The sequence below is a fragment of the Rhincodon typus genome, chromosome 16 (genome assembly GCF_021869965.1).
Source record: "Rhincodon typus isolate 14 chromosome 16, sRhiTyp1.1, whole genome shotgun sequence".
NCBI classification, from domain to species: domain Eukaryota; kingdom Metazoa; phylum Chordata; class Chondrichthyes; order Orectolobiformes; family Rhincodontidae; genus Rhincodon; species Rhincodon typus.
The window spans coordinates 40400988-40421354 of NC_063347.1; the positions used below are offsets into that span (position 1 = coordinate 40400988).

General features: G+C 38.5%; 1 protein-coding gene across 1 annotated transcript in view; it reads right to left on the bottom strand.

Annotated features, from left to right (window-relative positions):
* Positions 1 to 2979: 2979 nt before the first annotated feature.
* LOC109927816 (myoD family inhibitor domain-containing protein-like) overlaps positions 2980 to 20367 on the bottom strand; it is a 72945-nt gene continuing 55557 nt past the window's right edge. Inside the window, exons 3-4 of the mRNA XM_048606605.1 lie at positions 9319 to 9459; positions 2980 to 3615 (exon numbers count right to left, since the gene is read on the bottom strand). Of these exons, the coding sequence (XP_048462562.1) occupies positions 3377 to 3615; positions 9319 to 9459 (380 nt within the window). The 3' untranslated portion in view covers positions 2980 to 3376. The remainder of the gene's footprint in view (positions 3616 to 9318; positions 9460 to 20367) is intronic.

Sequence of the window (20367 nt, forward strand, 5' to 3'; positions counted from 1 at the left end):
ACAGGAAGTGAGTTAGTTAGTTCAGAGCTCCTAGTGTCTGACTTGCTGCTGTAACAATAGCGTTTATATGACTAGTCCAGTTCAGTTTCTGATCAAAGACCGCCACTAGGATATTAATAATGGGGATTCAGTGATGATAATGGCATTGAATGTCAAAGAACAAAGAGCAAAGAACAAAAAAAAATTACAGTACAGCAACAGGCCCTTCGGCCCTCCAAGCCTGCACCAACATGCTGCCCGTCACAACCTTTCCGGGGAACGTATCCCTCTATTCCCATCCTAGTCATATATTTATCAAGACATCCTTTAAAAGTCACTGTAGTATCTGCTTCCATTACCTCCCCTGGCAGCGAGTTCCAGGCACCCACCACCCTCTGTGTAAAAAACTTGCCTCGTACATCACCTTTAAACCTTGCCCCTCACATCTTAAACCTATGGCCCCTGGTAACTGACTCTTCCACTCTGGGAAAAAGCTTAACTTCCCATATATTAACTGGGACTCCCTTAGTGCTTGTGGCTCGGATGGGGCAGAGTTTGTAAGGAGCATCCAGGAGGGCCTGTCACGGGAGAATAGTTGGATTATCTCATGTTTGACTTGGTTGTTAACTGGCACTAGCATCTGTGCAAGTTACTTGCCCTATATTAGCCCAAGCTTGGATGTTGTCCAGGTTTTGATGTACATGGACATGGACCGCTTCAGTCACTGAGAAGATGCAAATCGTGCTAAATATTGTGCAACATCACTGAACATCCCCACTTTTAGCTGTATGATTGAGTTAAGGTAATTGATGAAGAAGTCTTTACACTTTTGATCCGCTATGACAAGTATCTTCTAATCTTGCTGTTTGTGAGTATTAAATGAAAGCAATGCTGGAGAGTTATTAGACCAGATTGTCATGATGAACCTCCTATTGGCCAGAAGAAGGATAGCACGCAAAGAGACCAGTACAAGAGTTAAAAGGTAAATGCCAAAAGGAGAGTTCTCTGCATGCCACCCTGTCTAACCCTGTGTGTACTTAATACATCCCCTGATGATGTAATCTCTTTTGGGCAAAAAAAACTGTGGCCAGTTTAGAAAAACCTATGAATTTCTTCTCCAACCACTAAAGAGAATCCAGCAAGGCTCCATAAATCCTCAGCCTCACAACCAGCAGCAACGTATCCTCAGTTACTGGAAGTGTTTTCTACATTCAGGTAATTGTCAAATTCCTTTTGAAGTAAAGCAGGCTGTTCAAATGTCTGGATGAACACAGCAGGCCAAGCAGCATCAGAGGAGCAGGAAGGCTGACGTTTCGGGCCTAGACCCTCCTTCAGAATATATATGGGAAGTCAATATATGGGAAGTTAAGCTTCTTCAGAAGGGTCTAGGCCCGAAACGTCAGCCTTTCTCCTCCTCTGATGCTGCTTGGCCTGCTGCGTTCATCCAGCTCTACACCTTGTTATCTCAGATTCTCCAGCATCTACAGTTCCTACTATCTCTGTTCAAATGTCTGAGTAGCTCTTGCTGGAGAAGGATGACTTTCTGCAAAACAAAATGCTTCCTGGCAGGTGGCATAACTCTGATTAAATATTTTATAAGAATGTCTTCTAATACATACATATATGTCTGTCTCAGGTAACTTATCCAATCTGATTGAAACCAATCTCCTATGCATTAAAAAGAAATGGATCATATTCAGTCTTCACTTCTTGAAGTCAATAGCCCTATCTCATAGTGTCCATTCTTATAATTAGGAGTTCTTAAGCTAGGTGTCTTTCAGACACCCTCTTCTGCAATTACTCAGGGGCCTCAATTTTCTTTACTAAGTGCAGAGAAATTTCAATGGCATTCTCTGTATAAATGTGCCAAATTTGTTTATTGCCAAAATTTGATTTATATTTGACGTATGCATCTGTACAAAGTGAAGTCCTATTTTGTTATCTTACAGCCACGTGACACTTCCTAATGCTATTGGAAATTACCCTCCAGTCCTTTCCTTGATCTGTATCACATTATAGACTCCCACCTCTTCCTCTGAAACTCTTTCAGCCTCGGCCTAAAATTTTCATATCAAGCACATAAGCCAATAAGTCCTGAATCAATTGCTAACCATCTCGTATATCCATTTTCTATAGTATTCTGGGTTTAATGGAATTAAGTCCAGTTGCCTTGCCCTACCCAAACAAGTACTTTAATTTTAAATGTGACAATTTCAGCTGTAATTTCTGGAAGCAATGTAAGAAAGAGAAAGAAAAGAAAAACAAAAGGAACTGGACTTTGTAAAGTATGTTTCATGACTGCAGGACATCCCCACGTGATTCACAGTCAATTAATTACTTTGTGAACTGTCGTAACATAGAGAAATGCAGCAGTTAATTATGCACAGCAGGGTCCCACAAACAGTAATGAAATAAATAACCAATTAAATTATTTTTAATGGTGTTTATTGGGAGATAAATGTTGACTAGAACACCCGGAGAACTCCTCTGCTCTTCAAATAGTACAATGGATAATTTTACTTCCATCTGAGAGGGCAGGCAGGATTTTGATTTAACATCTTAGCTGAAAAATGGGGTTGCTGCACTTCATAAATGCCTTTAAAGAACTAAGAGGGATCTATAAATATTATTTAAAATCACACATATCTTGATTATGGTTTAAAAATGCTGTTGTAAAAAGTAAGGGTAGAGAAGAAACTCTAAAGAAATTGTGCTTTACTCCGATTTCTGTTTGGTGTGTAATGTGGTGAAGCAGTCATTGTATTATTATCTGATCAGTGAATGCAGGAAATTTCTTTTAAGCAATCATATAAAATATCCATCACTCATGCAAACGTGTATACCTTTATTTATTTATACAGTTGATATTAATAACATTAAAAACTGCATAACTTGAGAATGACATCACAAGCAAACTTGTTACATTGCTTTTGAATATTTACAAAATCGCTACAATTTGATTATGAATATCATTTGTATCTTTGTAACCTATATTATATCTTTCATGCGATAAAGGAAATCATCCTAAATTTGCATGTGATCAGTAATTAATTTTAATTGGAATATGTATTTCAAAGCGTACTCACATTTTAGTGCTTAAACATTGGTATATTAATTTGTTGATGCATTAGTACCTTCATTAAATATCTACATTCCTGTGACTTTAAAAACAAAGGCAGAAATAATGCACATTAAATCGAAACATGCAATAGTACATTTACGGAGGGCATTGTTTTGCTGTTTATTGGTATTAAAGTTATATGAGATTTGTATTTGTAATCTGCTTTATTTGTACACATGAATGTACTTCCTTCTTATTTTTCAAAAAAAGTATTTCAAAAACTCAAGATTCAGCATGTAGACTAAGAACACAGATCAAAGGTTTTCTCTTCAGTGATCATGAAGGAAAACAGAGGCCACAGCATTCAGAACAAATCCCAATACAATCAGAATTTACACAACTTTCTTCCAGGTCCTCACAATCCGTACAGCAAGTCAGATTGTAGTTTTCAAAATCTTCAGCACAGCAACTGCATGTATTGAATCCACCACATGATGTGGTATCAAGGATGGATTTGCACAGGAACAGCAGTTCACAAAATAGGCAGGCTAACAGGCATTGGGCACAGCGGTCATCTTAAGCGTATAATGGAAGCAAAAAGGAAAAAAATGTAATCTAACAATATTTAAAAATCTATACTATAGTACAGATGTACAAATTGTAATAGTAAGCTACACTCAGGATTTATTTTGGACACTTGCAGAAAATGATGCCTGAATACTGCAGTCATTAAAAGCAAATTATATAATCACAAAGGAGCTTGCCCTTATTCGAAGAGATACTGTGTAATCAACTATCCAGACTATGCTTATTAGCTTTACTGCAATATTCCTATCAGATCCATAAAGCAGATCAATGATAGCAAATTTTAGAAATTTCCAAACATTCATTGGTTTCCTAACAAGAGTCAAATATTCCATGGTCAAACTCACTTGCAGTTACAATCATGGAAGTTATGGTTCACATCAGAACTATATTTATGACAATAAAAGCCATATCTCTGGCTCTATTGATTTGCCCCAATGTGAGATAGCTTGAGCAGAACAGAGTAAAACTGGCAGAACAGACAGGCAAGTATGAGGGTTGCACATTCATCTGGTAAGAAAGATGAAAATGATTAAGAGACAGGGGAGAGTTAGTGATTATGAATGAGAATGTGGGAACATCAATGACTATCTGGAAGGTGATTTGAACATATAATAGGACTGGCAACACAAAGCAGCAATAAATGTAATAATGTGTCAGTTAAATATGGAATAATTTTAAACAACAATTTGGATTTTTGACTGAAAATTCCAACATTTTGCAGATTTGATAGAGAATGGATCAAATTGGTATTATCATTTTAAGTTCAAATTCACAAATTTCAAATTTAAGGGACCTAACATTAATTGAGTATTTTTCTGGAGATACCTACTGCAGCATTAAGGCTAGTGCAGCGTTACTACCAAATTATATTTCTATTATCATTTTTTAAAAAATTCATTCATAGGATGTTGGCATCACTGGCTAGACCAGTGTTTATTGCCCATCCCTAATTTAGGAGTCAGCCACATTGCTGTGGGTCTGGAGTCACATGTAGACTGGACCGGGTAAGGATGGTAGTTTCCTTTGCAAAAGAGCATTATTAGTGAACTAGATGGGTTTTTGTGACAATTGACAATTGACAATGGATGCATGGTCATCATTAGATGTGCTGAGGTGTGATTTGAACCCAGGTTCCCAGAACATTCAGGATCTCTGGATTAATAGACTAGTAATAATACCACTTGGCCATCAGCTCCCCTATTTCCAGAGGTTTGCACATCCACTCTCTTTAACAATTGTGCATATGTCAAATGGCCATGAATGACAAACTATCACTTAATGGAGCATAATTTACTCAATGCATTTTTTTTGTTATATCCCAAATGATCCAATGCATTTTTGATTAATCTTAGAAGACTCTTCTGCTTTTTGAAGTGATTTAGGGGCACAGGGCTCAACATAAACATTTATGCTGGATAATTATTGTACTCATTAAATCTGACTGATCCAGTGATCCACTAAGTAGCTGCATCATAAAGGACACAGAGAACCTGACTGGATTCCTGGTTGTGGTGCAGATGCTATAAATGGCTTTCTCTTCCTTTGGAAGTGCAGAAGTAGTTACAGTTTTCACTCCTGATCACGACAGAGGAACTTGATTGAATTTTTTGAAGAGGTGACAATGTGGATGGTGAACTATCGATGGATGTTACTTATATGGATGGAGTTCCAGATGGCATTTGATAAAATCCCTCAAAAGGGACTGTTAGGTAAAGTTTGAAGCTCAATGAATTGAAGGCAAATTCATGATTAGGAAATTAGCTGAGCAGCAGGAGAACAGGAGTAAGGACAATGAATAAGTATTCTAATTCGCAGGATGTCCTGTAAGCACCTATGTTGGACCCTCAGTTATTCATTGTATTTATTAATGAGTTGATGGGATAGAAAGTTACATATCTAAATCCACTGATAACAGTAGTAAGTGTAGATAGAAGATAAATTATAAGGGATACTGTCAGATTAAGTGAATGAGAAAAGTGCGATAATAAGATTTCAAAGCAGAGTAAGGTTAAGTGTCCATGTTGGACCTACAAAAGACAAACAGGGCATTTTGGAAAAGGGTCAAAGTGAGAAATGGTAGAGACATGAAGAAATTTAGAAAACTATTAACTTATTAAAATGCCATGAACAGATACAGAAAATAATCAAATCGGATAATGAATAGGATAATAATAGGCCTTCATATTTTGTGGATAGAATAAAAAAGGCTAAGAAATGACATTTCAGCTATATAGAACATAGAACTGCACAGCACAAGTTCGGGCCCTTTCACCCATGATGTTGTGCTGAACTGACGCCAAATGAAACTAATCCCTTCTGCCTGCCCTTGGTCCATATCACTCCATCCCTTGCATATTCATGTGCTTATCTAAAATTCCCTTAAACGCCCCTATCGTATCTGCCTCACACCATCCTTGGCAGCACGTTCCAGACTCCTACCAGTCTGTGTGTAAAAAAACTTGCTCTCACATCTCCTTTGAACTTTTCCCCTCTCACATTAAATGCATGCCCTCTAATATTAGACACTTAGACATATAAAACATTGGGTAGATAACACCTGAAGAATTGTGAGCAGTTTTGCTGGCTTCATCTCTGGAATTATATTTTGGCCTTGGAGGGATGCAGTGTATGTTTTCTAAAATGATACCTGTATCTCAAAAATTAAATTATGAGGACAGATTAAATAAATGAGATCGAATGTTTTTATTTTAGCTCAGTGTCATATTTTGGCATGGAGGACTTCTCATCTCATTAACTATGTACTTCACCCCTATGCTGCCCTCTTAAATGTTTCTATCCCTAATCCTACCACTCACCATTCCCAGAACTTGCCATACTCTAGGTGTCTGCTTAAAGATATGCATGCCTGGAGCCCGCGCCATCTTGAAAAAGCTGCTGTGCACCCAGACAAGCACTGGCGTTTCAAAGCTGCCCTGCTTGTTAAATGATAGCCTTTCTGAAGATGTTTGACTGGGGGAAAGTGGGATAGTCCCTGGTGGATGGCACAGTCTACGTGAGTGGGATCATCATCCCAGAGGGCATGCCACCCACACTCTGGCAGCCTGATCTGAAATTGCCAACCGGGTCATAAGAAAGCCCATCACACTGCCTTGTCTTTCTGCACTTTGACCACCTTTAGCCAGAAGTATGAGGCTCACTGCTTTCTTGACTTTTTCCTTAGTGCAGACTCAAAGGAAAGAAGCTTGTCATGGTTGGCTGCAGTCAAGACAAGGGGGATTGTCTTCTGTAATGGTGTCCCAATACTGTAAGTGAAGAGCAGCCCGCAGTATCAGTCCACAGGGATGTACTCAGTCCAATAGCCACTCAGGACTGTCAGAATCAGGATGCCTGCCATGTAAAGGATGAGGAGTTGCACGTGGGCAGCCTACCATCCATCTCAAGTTTTTCTTGCCTATGGGGGCTGTTTTCTGCTGGGAATAAGAGAGGCATGTGTTTAGGGAGATAAAAGTTAGTGATACTTCTGGTTCAGGTGGAGGGCTGGGTAATGACCTGAGGGAGTGTGAAATGTGTGGGGTTCACAGAATGAAGACAATGTCAGGGTCTCAGCAGAGGCTAAAAGCCTGCGGCAGAGGACTAGCCACTGGTGTTTCAATTGTTAAACATGTGGAAAGTATGCAATCTTCAGGGGAATGGCCGTCAATGCTCTCACAATGCTCATGGAAACACATTGCTACCCCTGCACCCACATGATGCAATCAGCATTTGTCACTGACCCCACCACCAACCCCCCCTCACCCCCCCCCCCCCCAACAATTGCCTCTTGTCACTGTCCCAGAAGTGATGCTGTAAGGCACATCGAAGCCTCTAGACCCTACCCAGAGACAGGAAAAATCACAGGAACGGTGAAAAACAAGCTATTTACAGAACATTGTAAGCTGCTGTCCCCTCAGTATAATTTCCTTCACCTTGCCCTCTGTGCTACACTGAGCTCTCTGTTCCAATGATGGGGTGGAAGGAGCATGCTCAATAGTGGAGCCTGATCACCCTGGATGTTTGGTGGGGTGACCCTGAGGGTGTTTGAGTGTGGATGGGCCAGACTTGCTGAGGATCTTGTCCCATCTTGGCCTGAACTTCCATAGGTTGGAGGGGAAGGGAGGCTGGGCGGAGGTGAGGGCCCAAACATTTCCACAGGGCCTGAATGCAGTTCCTCCTCTAGCTTGCTGCCTCACGGTAATGTCCTGTCCCCTTGTGTTGGGGGGGTAGGTGAACCAGTCTCAAGGCTCCCTGCCCCACTATCACCTTGTCTTCAATCCTGATGACCAATGTCTGGGGCAATACACTGCAGGTAGGGTGACTGTGCAGCAGACCTTAGAATACTGGGACTCTCTCCCTCTCAGGGCAGCCATCAATCTGTCCATGGAGCCATATAGATGTTTACAGGACTAAGTAAGACACAAATGGATGCTGTTAACATTGATGCATATGGAGGAAACTTGTTGAGGTGTTCCGTTGGGATAAGGAGGCAGCACAGAGGGGATGCAGAATTATTAGTGTGGGAGGATGAGCAGCAATGAGAATAAGTGAGGGAAGGCATTGCATGTAACGGAGGAGGTGTTAGAACATGAGCCTTGATGAGAGGGTGGGTACGATGACGGGGATTGAGTGCGTGTGAGGTAGCGGAAAGCAGAATATGGCCCTTTATCCTGGCAGAGTGAAGAAAGTCAATGATCTTTTTGTGCCAATGCAGCCTGGTCCTCCATACCTTTGCAGCAGCACTGATCTAGGTGACAATCATCAACCAGGATGGCATAATGCAGTGGCATAGCCTTCTCTGATGGTCTTCCAGGAAGTCAATGATCCTAATCTGAACAATCTCATTGAGGGAACCTTTTTGAGAACTGATGTGCCAATGCCCCTTCTCGGTCATGTCTCGTCAGTCCCAGATAGTGAGTAGAGCAGCTGCCAGACGTCAATGGGCTTTCAAATTTGGCACATGCTTAGGGGATGGTAGTCTTAATGCAGATTTTTTGTGAGTGGCAAGTTATTCTGGGAATGGCGCATGGTAAGATGGGATGGAAATCAGAGGTGATATACAGCATATGGGTGAAAATAGCAATTAATGCAGTTTGGCAAGATATTGTGAGATAACTTTCTTGGCCATATGGTAGGAATCACTCCACCAAATCCGATGTGCCTTGCACTTAGTTGAAAAACTGTTAGATTCAGCCTTATCCTCTTTAACTTACCAGAAGCCATAGGAGACAAAAATTTACAAATTCTTTGCTTTCTTTATCGTCATTGAGACCCTTCAGACAGAACTGCAAACAGCATGTCTGCATTCAAATCCACCTCAGAGTTCTTAATGCATCTTGGCTGGTACGAGCAGCCAGTCCAGGTTTGCAAGTAACCTTGAACCAGCAATTTGGGCTAGAGTGCTCTAGCCCAGACCTCAGATTGGGTTCAGTGGAGCAGGCCCCTGTGAATTTTAGGCCATACTACTTTGTACATTGATAAGCTACAATGGAGAGCTGTAAACTATTAAAGCTAATATTTCCATAACTTTTGTCTAAACTGAATGCAATTTCCAATTTTAGTCTGCCACAGTCAACATTTTAGTCATTAATAAAGTTATCTTCAGTGTTTTTGTTATGAACTTGCTGATTGGCAACCAAATTTAGTTTTCTTACTGTCCGTGGAGCCTACTAATGGAGATGAATGAATCCACGAACCTTCTTTTGATGTTTCTTTTGAAGGCCGTGGTGAGCGGTCTGACCGTACTGTGGCATCTTTCCTCTGTTCTGGTATGGGACTGATAACTTTACATGTTCCATCATCCGTAGGCTGATCACTTGCTGAAAGGGAAGTTTGACCTAGAATAATACAAAGAAAACTGTATCTAGTGAGACTTCATAGAATCCCTACAGTGTGGAAACAGGCCCTTCGGCCCAACAAGTCCACACTGACCCTCGGAGCATCCCGCCCAGACCCATCCCCCTATAACCCACACACCCCTGAACACTATGGGCAATTTAGCATGGCCAATCCACTTAACCTGCACATCTTTGGACTGTGGGAGGAAACCAGAGCACCTGGAGGAAACCCACACAGACACAGGGAGAATGTGCAAACTCCACACAGCCAGTCGCCCGAGGGTGGAATCGAACCCGGGTCCCTGGTGCTGTGAGGCTGCAGTGCTAACCACTGAGCCACCGACTGAACTAAAGAGGAAGTGGTGTACATCCAGGATGCAGATGCCTGTCCTCCACCTACAAGATAAGAGTGTAATGACATACTTTCCACTTGCATGGGTGGGTGCAATTCCAACAGCAATTAAGAAGAACAACATTATCCATGACAAAGTAACCCAACCTTTAGCATCCCATTTACCAGCTGACACATTAATTCTCTTCACCACTAATGCACAGTGACAGCAGTGTGTACCATCTAAAAGATGCGCTGAAGTAACTTACCTCAGCTCAACTGTCAGTTTATTCTGAAGTCACAAACTCTACCATTTCAAATGACAAGGAACTCACATTCTTTAAGGGAATTAGGGATGGATAATAAGTGCTGGCCAAGCCATCAACTTCACATCCCGTGAACAGATTTTTTTCAAAAAGAGATGGCATAAAAACAGTGAAGACTGTTTTTTCTAAGATTACAAAGGGATCTTGATCAAATGGGTCAATGGGCTGAAAAACAGTAGATGGAGTTCAATCTGGATAAACGGTACAACAAACAGGGGTAGGACTTATACAATTAATGGTAGGGCCTTGGGTAGTGTTGTAAAACAGAGGGACCTAGGGATGTAGGTACAGAATTATTTGAAGTTTGCGCCATATATAGACAAGGTGGTTAAAAAGGTGTTTAGCATGCCTGCCTTCATTGCTCAGTCCTTTGGGTATTGGAGTTGTGAAGTCATGTTGAGGTTGTACAGGACATTGGTAAGGCCTCTTCTGGAGTACTGTGTCCAGTTCTGGTCACCCAGTTATAGTAAGGATATTATTAAGCTGGAGAGGGTTCAGAGGAGATTTACAAGGATGTTGTTGGGCGTGAAGTTTTGAGTTATAAAGAAAGGCTGGATAGGCTGGGACATTTTACCCTGGAGCATAGGAGATTGAGAGGTGGCCTTATAGAAGTTTATAAAATCATGAGTGGTATAGATAGGGTTAATGATAAGTATCTTTTCCCTAGAATGGGGGATATCAAGATGAGGGGCACATTTTTAAGGTGAGTGGGGAGAGATTTAAAAAAGACATGATGGGTAAATTTTTTACACAGGATGGTTCATGTGTGGAATAAACTTCCTGAGGAAGTGGTGGGTGTGGGCACAATTACAATGTTTAAATGACATTTGGATAAGTATTTGAATTGGAAAGGTTTGGGGGGATATGGGCCAGGAACAGGCAGGTGGGGCTAGTTTAGTTTGGGATTATGTTCGGGGCATGGACTGGTTGGATCGAAGAGTCTGTTTCTGTGCTGTATGATTCCACAAATCTATGACTCTATGACATCTATTAGAAAACAGTGCCAGTTGTTGCAATATTGTTTTTAAACATAGTGAGATAGAAATATATTTTGAACTGTGACCACAATAGAATTGAATATAGAATGCTACACATAATGAGCAACCGATATGACGTCACCTGTTTTGCACACTGGTCAATACAAATTTCCGTATAATGCTGGGCAAATAAATTAACAGAAAATAGAGAAAAAACGTGACATTTGTTCAAAAATGCCGAAAGCTAAGCAAACACCTGAAGTTGAGGAGCATTCTCCTTTGACAGTAAGTTGAGAGGAGATTTGATAGAGATGTTCAAAATCACGAGGTGTCCAGACAGAGGAGATAGAGAGCAATTATTTCCATTATGAAGTGTGACATTTTGGTAGGAGGAACATGTAGAGGCAATATAAAACAAAGGGTACAGTTATAAAGCAGGTATGATATAGCATAGAAAAGTAAGGTAGTTATGATGAACCTTTATAAAACACATTTAGGCCAAGAGTATTGTGTCTAAATCTGGGCATCATACTTTAGGAAGGATGTAAAAGTTTTAGAGAGAATGTAATAAAAATTCATGAGAGCGATTCCAATGATAAAGAACTTCAGTTATATGGATTATGTGGTTGCTCTCCCTAGAGAGGAGAAGGTTGAGTGGAGATTTAACAGAGGTTTTCAAGTTCATTTGGTGCCTTAACACACGAGATAGAGAGAAATTGTTAACATTGAGAGAAGGGTTGTGTGCTAGAGAACACAGATTTAGGGTGATTGACAACAGATTCAGCAAGAACACAAGGAATACTTTTTAATGCAGCAAGTCCTTCAGATCCTAAATGCCCAGCCTAAGAGAATTGTCAAGTCAAATTCAATTGTGGTTTTCAAAAGGGAATTGAGTGCATACCTGAAGATTTAAAAAAAATTGCAGGGTCAACAATGAGGCTAACTAAATTGCTCTTGCATTGAGCCAGCATGGATGTGAATTAGTCTTTATTTTAGCCATAACTGTTCAATGATACTTGATGGAAATGGAGAAACTGCTGCTAACTAAAGGGCCATCAGATCCTAAAACACCAATACAGGTACAACACGATCACACAAAAAAACTAGGTGTTGACCAGATACCAATGATCGTACAGGATGTATGGAACTTTCTAATTTGAATTATTGGTCCAATAGCCGTTCAATAAATTAATCACATATATTTAGACCAAGCTTCAACAGGAGATCACTCATGTGTACAGTAGGATTTACCATCCCCCTTTACAAGAATATCCATAGACATAAGAAATTATTAGTCCTAAGCTCAGATATTGGCATGGTCTGTATGTTAGATAGGAGTACAGATTCAAGATTAGTAAATCATTGAGTACAGGTTGCCGAACGCCAAAGCAGTGGTAAAGGATAACATGTGATACAAAACACAAGACAAAGGGAAACTCCACTCTCATATGGGGTGAATCTTTGTAGAAACCTCTGGAATTTGATGCTAACTCCTTGATTATTTTGAATTGACTTTGTTGTACAAAAGCTATAACTAGGTCCTCACACACACACAGTGTGTGTGCATGTACATATTATATATATACCAAAGTCATTACTTTTAATATTATTGTGACAGATTGAGGATATAGACTGCACAGTTGGTAGTCTGGTAATCAAAATCTCAGGAATATAAAAAAAACTTTGGAGACGTATCTAAACTAACATAAAGACTGGTATACATTTGAAGAACTGGTCCAATCTGACACAACACAATGTTAGGAGCATTAACCCAAAATGTCTCTCGGAGAAAGTAAACCAGCAGCTGCCAGAGGTAGACAGCACATGGAAGAAGATCAAGTGCAGTATCTCAATGACTGAAATCAAGACCCAATTTGTTTATGTATATTAAGTCATGTCATTTTTCTAAAATCAATCAAGCTAGGCCTAACTCCTGTATTGTGTGAAGCATGTCAAATGAAGCAGAATGATGTTTTTTAGCCTTGATGCTATTTATGCAATCTTATTTTCATCTTAATACATAAAGGTCAGGCCAAAACCTATTTTTTTTAAATGACATCAATCATATTCACTCAAGTGTGTGTTGAACTTATATGTGTGATTTCATATGCATACAGAATTAGCAACACAGAGACTGGCAGTCCATTTGTAATAGCTCATTAGTAAATGCATGAAATGAATGCCTTACTTAATAAATTACAGGACTGTGGTGGATATGAGACAGTAAGTACCATTAACTTCTAAAACTTTGCAATTTTATATTTGGATACACTTTCAAACACTGCATTTAAAAAGCCATCCAATGTCATATTAAGAGATACATGTTTGCCTTTAATCGTAATAGCCTACTTCTCAGAGGTGATTTACATTAGGCGTACGGAGAAAAGGTGAAAACTGACACACTCTGAAAGTTCCACAAAATAAACAAAACAGAAAATGTGATCATGTCATCTTTTTGGCATTTCTTAATTTAAAAATGTAAAGCAACATTTTAATGTATTTTAATAAGTTAGATTTTGTGATTGCAAAATATGATTTATCCCCAGATCATAAAATGAGCACAGTCAAAAGATTTCATCATCTGTCGTACCAATAACTGAATAAATGACAATGAATGACATCTACAAGTCTCTGAGGACAAGAGTTACATCAAAACATAAAAGTTCACTTTAAGAAACACAAGGAATATATACAATTATCACAAAAAGCTTTGGAGATGAGATATAGGTTTAGCTGTGAAGCTCAGTGAACCACCAAACATGGCAAACATTTTAAGGATGTAGCTAACACTACGTCTGTGTGTGTGAAGCTGTGGCTCCCAGCGCAACAATGTCCTTATTTCATGTGCCAAATAAGTACCATCTACGTTTTATAATCCCTAGTCACAAAAAAGAACTGAGAAGCCACTAAACATTTTCTGTTGATGAACAACTTATTATTTCTTCCAGCAGAATTACAATTTTGCTCTTTTTAGGGACAATATGGTGTACAGGAACTTCAATAAAATCTAACAAAAATGTTTAACCTTTATAGGTTTGCATTCTTACACATTGATTTTACATACAGCTTTACTGTTAGTCAGTAAATATGAATGAGTTTTAAATTTTTTAATAAACATAAAAAGTTCTACTTACCATTGCTTCTTCCTGTTTCTAATCTATTCTCATTTCTCAAACACTTTATTTTCAAAAGTGAATTGACTTATTGATTGTCTTCATCATACATGATGGTCACTATTATGTCAGGCCTTTCTTTCTTAGACTGTGGAAAATGTACTTTCCAACACTTATTTTACTACTAAAAATCTAAGTGAATTTCAATAAAAACATAAGGAAAAGCAATAGAAAACAGTAATGACTATCCAGTATTCATAGCCATCAACAGATTACAAGAATAATATTTTATTATTTCAAAATCTGGCTTTAGCCTTGATGTTATTTATGCAATCTTATTTTCATCATCCTAATACATAGAGGTCAGGCCAAAACTTATTTTTAAAACTGAATATTGAATCCTTGATTTTAACAGAGCACGATCATGTGAGAGCTGAGATGGGTGGAAAGAAATCAGGCTGAGGCCCGCAGCAGTTAAACTTGCTCTGGTCCACTGATAGTGGTGGTAGGCTGCTGTCTCAAGATGAAAAAGGACCAAACAGAACAGACACCTCCAAACAAAGCTTCTATTGCATGCTAATTAAGCTAAGTAAGCTAGTTGAGTTACTGCAATGAAGTTTGGTCAATGGTACACCTTACTCCCTTTGTATATTGCTGGTGAAGGGCGTGAATGTTAAAGATGCTAACATTGTGCTAATCAAGTCAGATGATTGGTCCTGGATAGTCCTGTGCTGCTTCAGTGTTATTGCAACTGCACTGATCCAGGCAAGTGGAAAATATTGCATCATATTCTTGAGTTGTGCCATATTGACCGCTAACAGGCATTGGGTCGTTGAGTTACTCACCACAGAGTTCTTAGCTTCTGATTTGCTCTTGTATCCATAGTATTTTAATTGCTAGTGCAGTTCAATTTTTGGTCAATGTTATATCTCACGTTATTTATCGTGGAGAATTGAGTAATTGTAGTACAATTGGACATCAAAATAGTTAGATGGTCAGACTTTCATGTTGGAGCAAGTCATTGCCTGGCCGTTCTGTGGCACAAATTTCATTTGTCAGCCCAAACAGGGTATTGACCAGATCTTGCTGCAGTTGAACATAACTTGTTTCAGTATCTGTGGAGTTTCAAATGGTGCTGAACATTGTGCAATCGTCAGCAAGCATCACACATCTGACTTTACAATGGAGGGAAGGTCATTAATGAAGCAACTGAAGATGGTTGGGTCTAGGACATTGCCTGAGAGAATTTCTGCAGAGATGTCCTGGTGCTAAGATTACTGACCTTGAAAGATCGCAATCATTTTCATTTGTGCCAGCCATGACTCCAACCAAAAGAGAGCTTTATCCCAGATTCCCATTGATTCCAGTTTTCTTAGGGTCCCTTGATGCCATAGTCAGACACATGCTGCTTTGATGGCAAGGAGAGTCATTCTCATCTCATGTTTGGAGTTCAGCTCTTTTCAGCATATTTGGACTAAGGCTGTAATGAGGTCAGCCACAGAGGCCCTGGCAGAACCCAAGCATAAGTAAGCAGCTTATTCCTTTGCAAGTGAAAATAATGTTAACAAGTGGCATTTTCCATTGCTTTGTGGTTTATGGAGAGTAGAATCATAGGACTTTTATTAGTAGTGTTCGATTAGTCTATTTTTCTGCACAGAACATATCTCAATAATTTTACACATTGTTGCGTAGATGTTGTGGCTGTATTGGAACATCTTGGCTATTTTGCAGTTAGTTCTGCAGCATAAATCTTCCGTACTATTGCCAGAAATAAGTTTTTCCAGCTATTAGGCAGGGAAGGTGGTGCCGGACCAGGTCATGAGGATCAAATATTGCGTTATTGTGCTATTTGGGCACAGATTGCTTTTTAAGCTGTCACAATGAGTTTGTCTTATTTATTTTTGTTGCAAACTTCTTCCAAAGGCTGATAACTGTTCTAAATCCATTTGGAGCCTCTATAGAGAGATTTAAAAGGTAGCAATAAACTGAGAAACAAAACAATATGAAACGTTTTGACCCTGATGTTTACATGGTATCCCTTGGATCTACTCTGGATAAACAAAGATAGTGTACAGTTCAGTCTTGATTTAGGTGGATTCAGTTTCAAGCAAATGTATTATGACATTTAAATGAAGCTTTATCTGCTTTTTGAAAATTTCATATCATGCCAATCTGAAAGATTATTTGGCCGCTCATGCTCAGTAGGAAAGTGTAGACATCCAGTTATGAATCTTAGCCAAACTTTTGCAAACACAACACCTGTTCAGATCCAATGGTGCCAGTCTCAGGGATTGGAAATTGTAACCAAATGCATTTCTTTAGGAAGTACTAAATAATCCCTACAGGGATGATTTCACAATCTGGCATTTCCATTGGGAAGCAATGTTCAGAGGAAGGTGGGTGCCTTGGGGAACTGAAGGGTACAGTCCATGATTTCCCACATAATTGAGAACTGCTCTGCAATGGGAGACCAGATTGTGTGTCAGCCACTGGGTAGAATCAGTCCTTATTTACACATTCCATTATTTGTTTCTTAATTTCCTGCTTCTCACGGGAAGGGAAACTGATTCATTTTCTTTTAACAAAGGGTAAGAATATAAATATATTCACGCCATGAAGTCCTCAAAAAATCAAATCTTAAGTCATCATTTAAAATTCAATTGTGGATCCAATTGCTATATAAAATTTAATGAGATTCATTGATTTGATATTTTTGTATATAAATCTGATGCTGGTTTTTTTCTAAGCTTCACAAGCTTCTACAATTAGTGAGGTAGACAGTGTCTAGACAGATTCCTGCATGCATTATGTTTCCACTCATTTGCTGAATCTATTATGTATTTTAATGTGCCTTCCTCCACAAACCTCATAGTTCTCATTTTAGATATGCTCAAAATTATTTCACATTAAAACAAATATAATTTATACATTGTATACTGCTTCCTACAAATAGCACAGGAATAACGGGTAATATGTTTGTTGGCAAGCTAGTGTGTTTGCTAAAGATTTTCAAAAATCAACATAATTGGTTCAGTATGCTTAGAAAGAGAATGGGCAACTAGAGCACAACAGAATGTACAATATAGTGTCATGGATTTTTAGCTAGAATTGAACATTTTTAAAAAATCTTCTAGTAGAGCAAAGCACACAGCATTTATGTACAGACAATTGTGAATTAGAAGGGCACCAACAGTTTGACCAATATGAACCACAATTTTCAGAATGTATATTTTTAACAAGTCATGCTGTTTCCATTTGCAGCCCCAATCAACCTTGACTGCCACACTAATTAGGAGTCTATTCCCCCATGTCAGTGACTTATCACAGCAATCATAAAACATTGAGGCTTCTTCACAAACATTTCTGGAAGATAATTGGTTGGTGTTCTAAAGTCAAGCCAATTATCCTTTGTATCAATTATGGTAAAATACATAAATTTTCTCTAACAATGTGGGATTTCAGCATCAAATGACAGCCAGCTTTAGTCTTAACTGGCAGTGATAGTGAGACAACAGTGAGCAACATGGAAGTGTGGAATAGCATTCATTTATTGCCTGCTTACATGCTTTAAAAAAATGAATGAAGTAATAATCCCAAATAACCTCAAAAATTAATAGTAAAAACTTAATAAGAAATGTCCATATTGCAGTAGTGATGGGGAGCTCAACTGATTGATCAAATGGGATAGTTATTGCCAGAAAAGGTATGTCCTCACTTTAAGATACACTATGAGGGCTGTAATGAGTATGCCACTAGCACCAGTTTTAGCAGAGTAATACCAGGAAGGCTAGAACGCCTGGCTGCATTCAAAGTCTGTCCATTCCATACTATGGTGCACCTCTATTGCAGGGTCCATGGTAGAGATGTGACTGTAATTCATGGGGGGAGGGGTTGGTAGTGGGAGGTAACAATAAAATAGTGTCATCTCCAATAAAAACATCTTTGAACAAGTACGTAACATTAGTTTGAATGCACTCTTTTTTATTTTTTGATATATACTGTGTCTTTTATAATTTTAATATTATTTATTGTAAGTTTGGTTTTTAATTTTGAGTTAGTAACAGGTGGGTTTTCCATGGGTCTGAAGTTAATAATTAACTTGTAAATATTTCTACAGCCATATTGAGTTCTTTTAAAATAGTTTCTCAGATCTAGCTTTGCAAATTTTTTTGGTGCACATTGGTAGTGTTTTATGACCAAAGAAAATAAACTGTTCTAGTTAGGAAATTGGATGACATTTGTTTTAACCTTAAAGCAAACATCCATAATTTATAGAGAGAGACTTCTTCAAAAGTAAATATGTTGAGTTTTGGGTAGTCCCGTGAAGTCCAATGAAGATGCTTGAATAGACCAGTACTCCTGAAAAGGAAAGGATCTATCAAAATTAGTTTAGCTATAGTAATTAATCAGTGATTGTCCCAGACAAGAACTGCTGGGATAAAACCCTGAAGAAGTTACTTAAAGCTTAGTTTATTTAAGCTCAGGAAAAAGCTATCTGCAGTACCAGTCTATATGTTAAAGGCTTAAGTGAGTGAAACCTATTGAGGTACAGGAAACCTATTGACAGAGATTCTGGTGTGAGTACTGTATGAATAGTGTGTTATCGGGTGCTATAGAAAGTGTATATTTTGGGTACTTTACCAGGAGTATATTTTGGGTACTATACAAAAACAGTCATTTTTCTTTTCAACTTACAAATAAGTATTTGGGATTGGATGAGATTATACTTTTACTGTGTGTTTGAAAAATGAACTGGATAGTTTGATTTATTCTGTTTTAATTTCACTTCTTTCGTCAATAAACTTCTGTTTTAAGCTAAAGCATTGTGTGCTTATGTTTCAACAATGACCACTTTGTTAAAAACCAAAACGAATCAAAATGTGATCTATCAAGTCAAGTTTCAGTGCGACTAATGCAATAATAACATCAGCTTGGATCAAAACAACTGGGTCTCTTGGCAGGTTTTATGAATTCATGGGATATAAGAGGGATTTGTATCTTTTTTTGTTCAAGTAAGGGCTGTTGACTGGTTCTAGGCATAAAGCAACTGTATTATGGTGAATATTATGGCCCAAAATTTTTAAAATTGCTTTGAATGTTTCTAAGAGTTTCTGCAAGTGGAAGATATAACAGTAGATTATTTTAAATTTTGACAAAGGCTAAATTGAGGGCATTAGCGGATAACTTGAAGGGAGAAGCAAAATAAGAGTCTCATAAGATCAGGATGCTTCATGTGATTATACAACATTTAGAACTGGGAGAATGAATTAGTGAAAATTAAGTTAGAAATGAAAAGTCTTAAATTCAAAACAAAAGGAAAATCAAAATCAGAGGTAAATAGAAATAACAAAATTTAAATTGGAAAGAGAGGACAGAGATGAGCAGAGAGAAATGGAATTCAGAAAACTTGAACTCCAAAGAGATGGAAAAGTTGAAGAGTGCAAGTTAACCAAAGAAAAGCTTAGAATAAAGAAGGAAGAATAGTAATAGCCTAGAGGATGATTATGATTCCACTGAGGGGTTTGATTTAACTAAGAATCTATGCTTAGTTCTTAAGCCTAATGAGGATGGAGCTGAAAGGCATTTTACCCCATCTGGGAAGGTACCTGGACAGATGAAATGGCTGAAAGAGATTTAGTCCTTAAGATTACTAAATGTTTTGAAAGGGACAGCTTTGAGCATATACACCAGCTTGTCAAAAGAACATTCTATAACTGTCAAAGAGGCAATACTCAATGCTGATGAACTTGCATCTGCAGCTTTTCTACTGAAATTCAGGGCTGAAAGGCTAAAATCTAATTAGACTTGTGGAATCCGAAAGGGAGAAAGCCAAAGGTCCCTCAAGCTACAGGAAAAAATGAGAATGTGAGGAAAATTATAATCCAATCAAATCAAGAAGTATTGTGGGCAGGAGGAGTCAACAAGTGTGTAATGTTAACATGTTGAAAAGGTATTATTCTAGGAATGATAGTCAGGAAGTGTACGAATGGTAGTGAAGGAAGTAGAGTGTGTAATAGAAATATGAGAGCAATGGCAGAGTGAATCTGAAATAGAAAATTCATAAGTTAACTTTTCAACAATCAGATTGGAAAACATAGAAGTTACAAGCTAGTCTTATCTTTCAGAAATCTACTGAGGTGACTTATGAAAGCTATGTACTA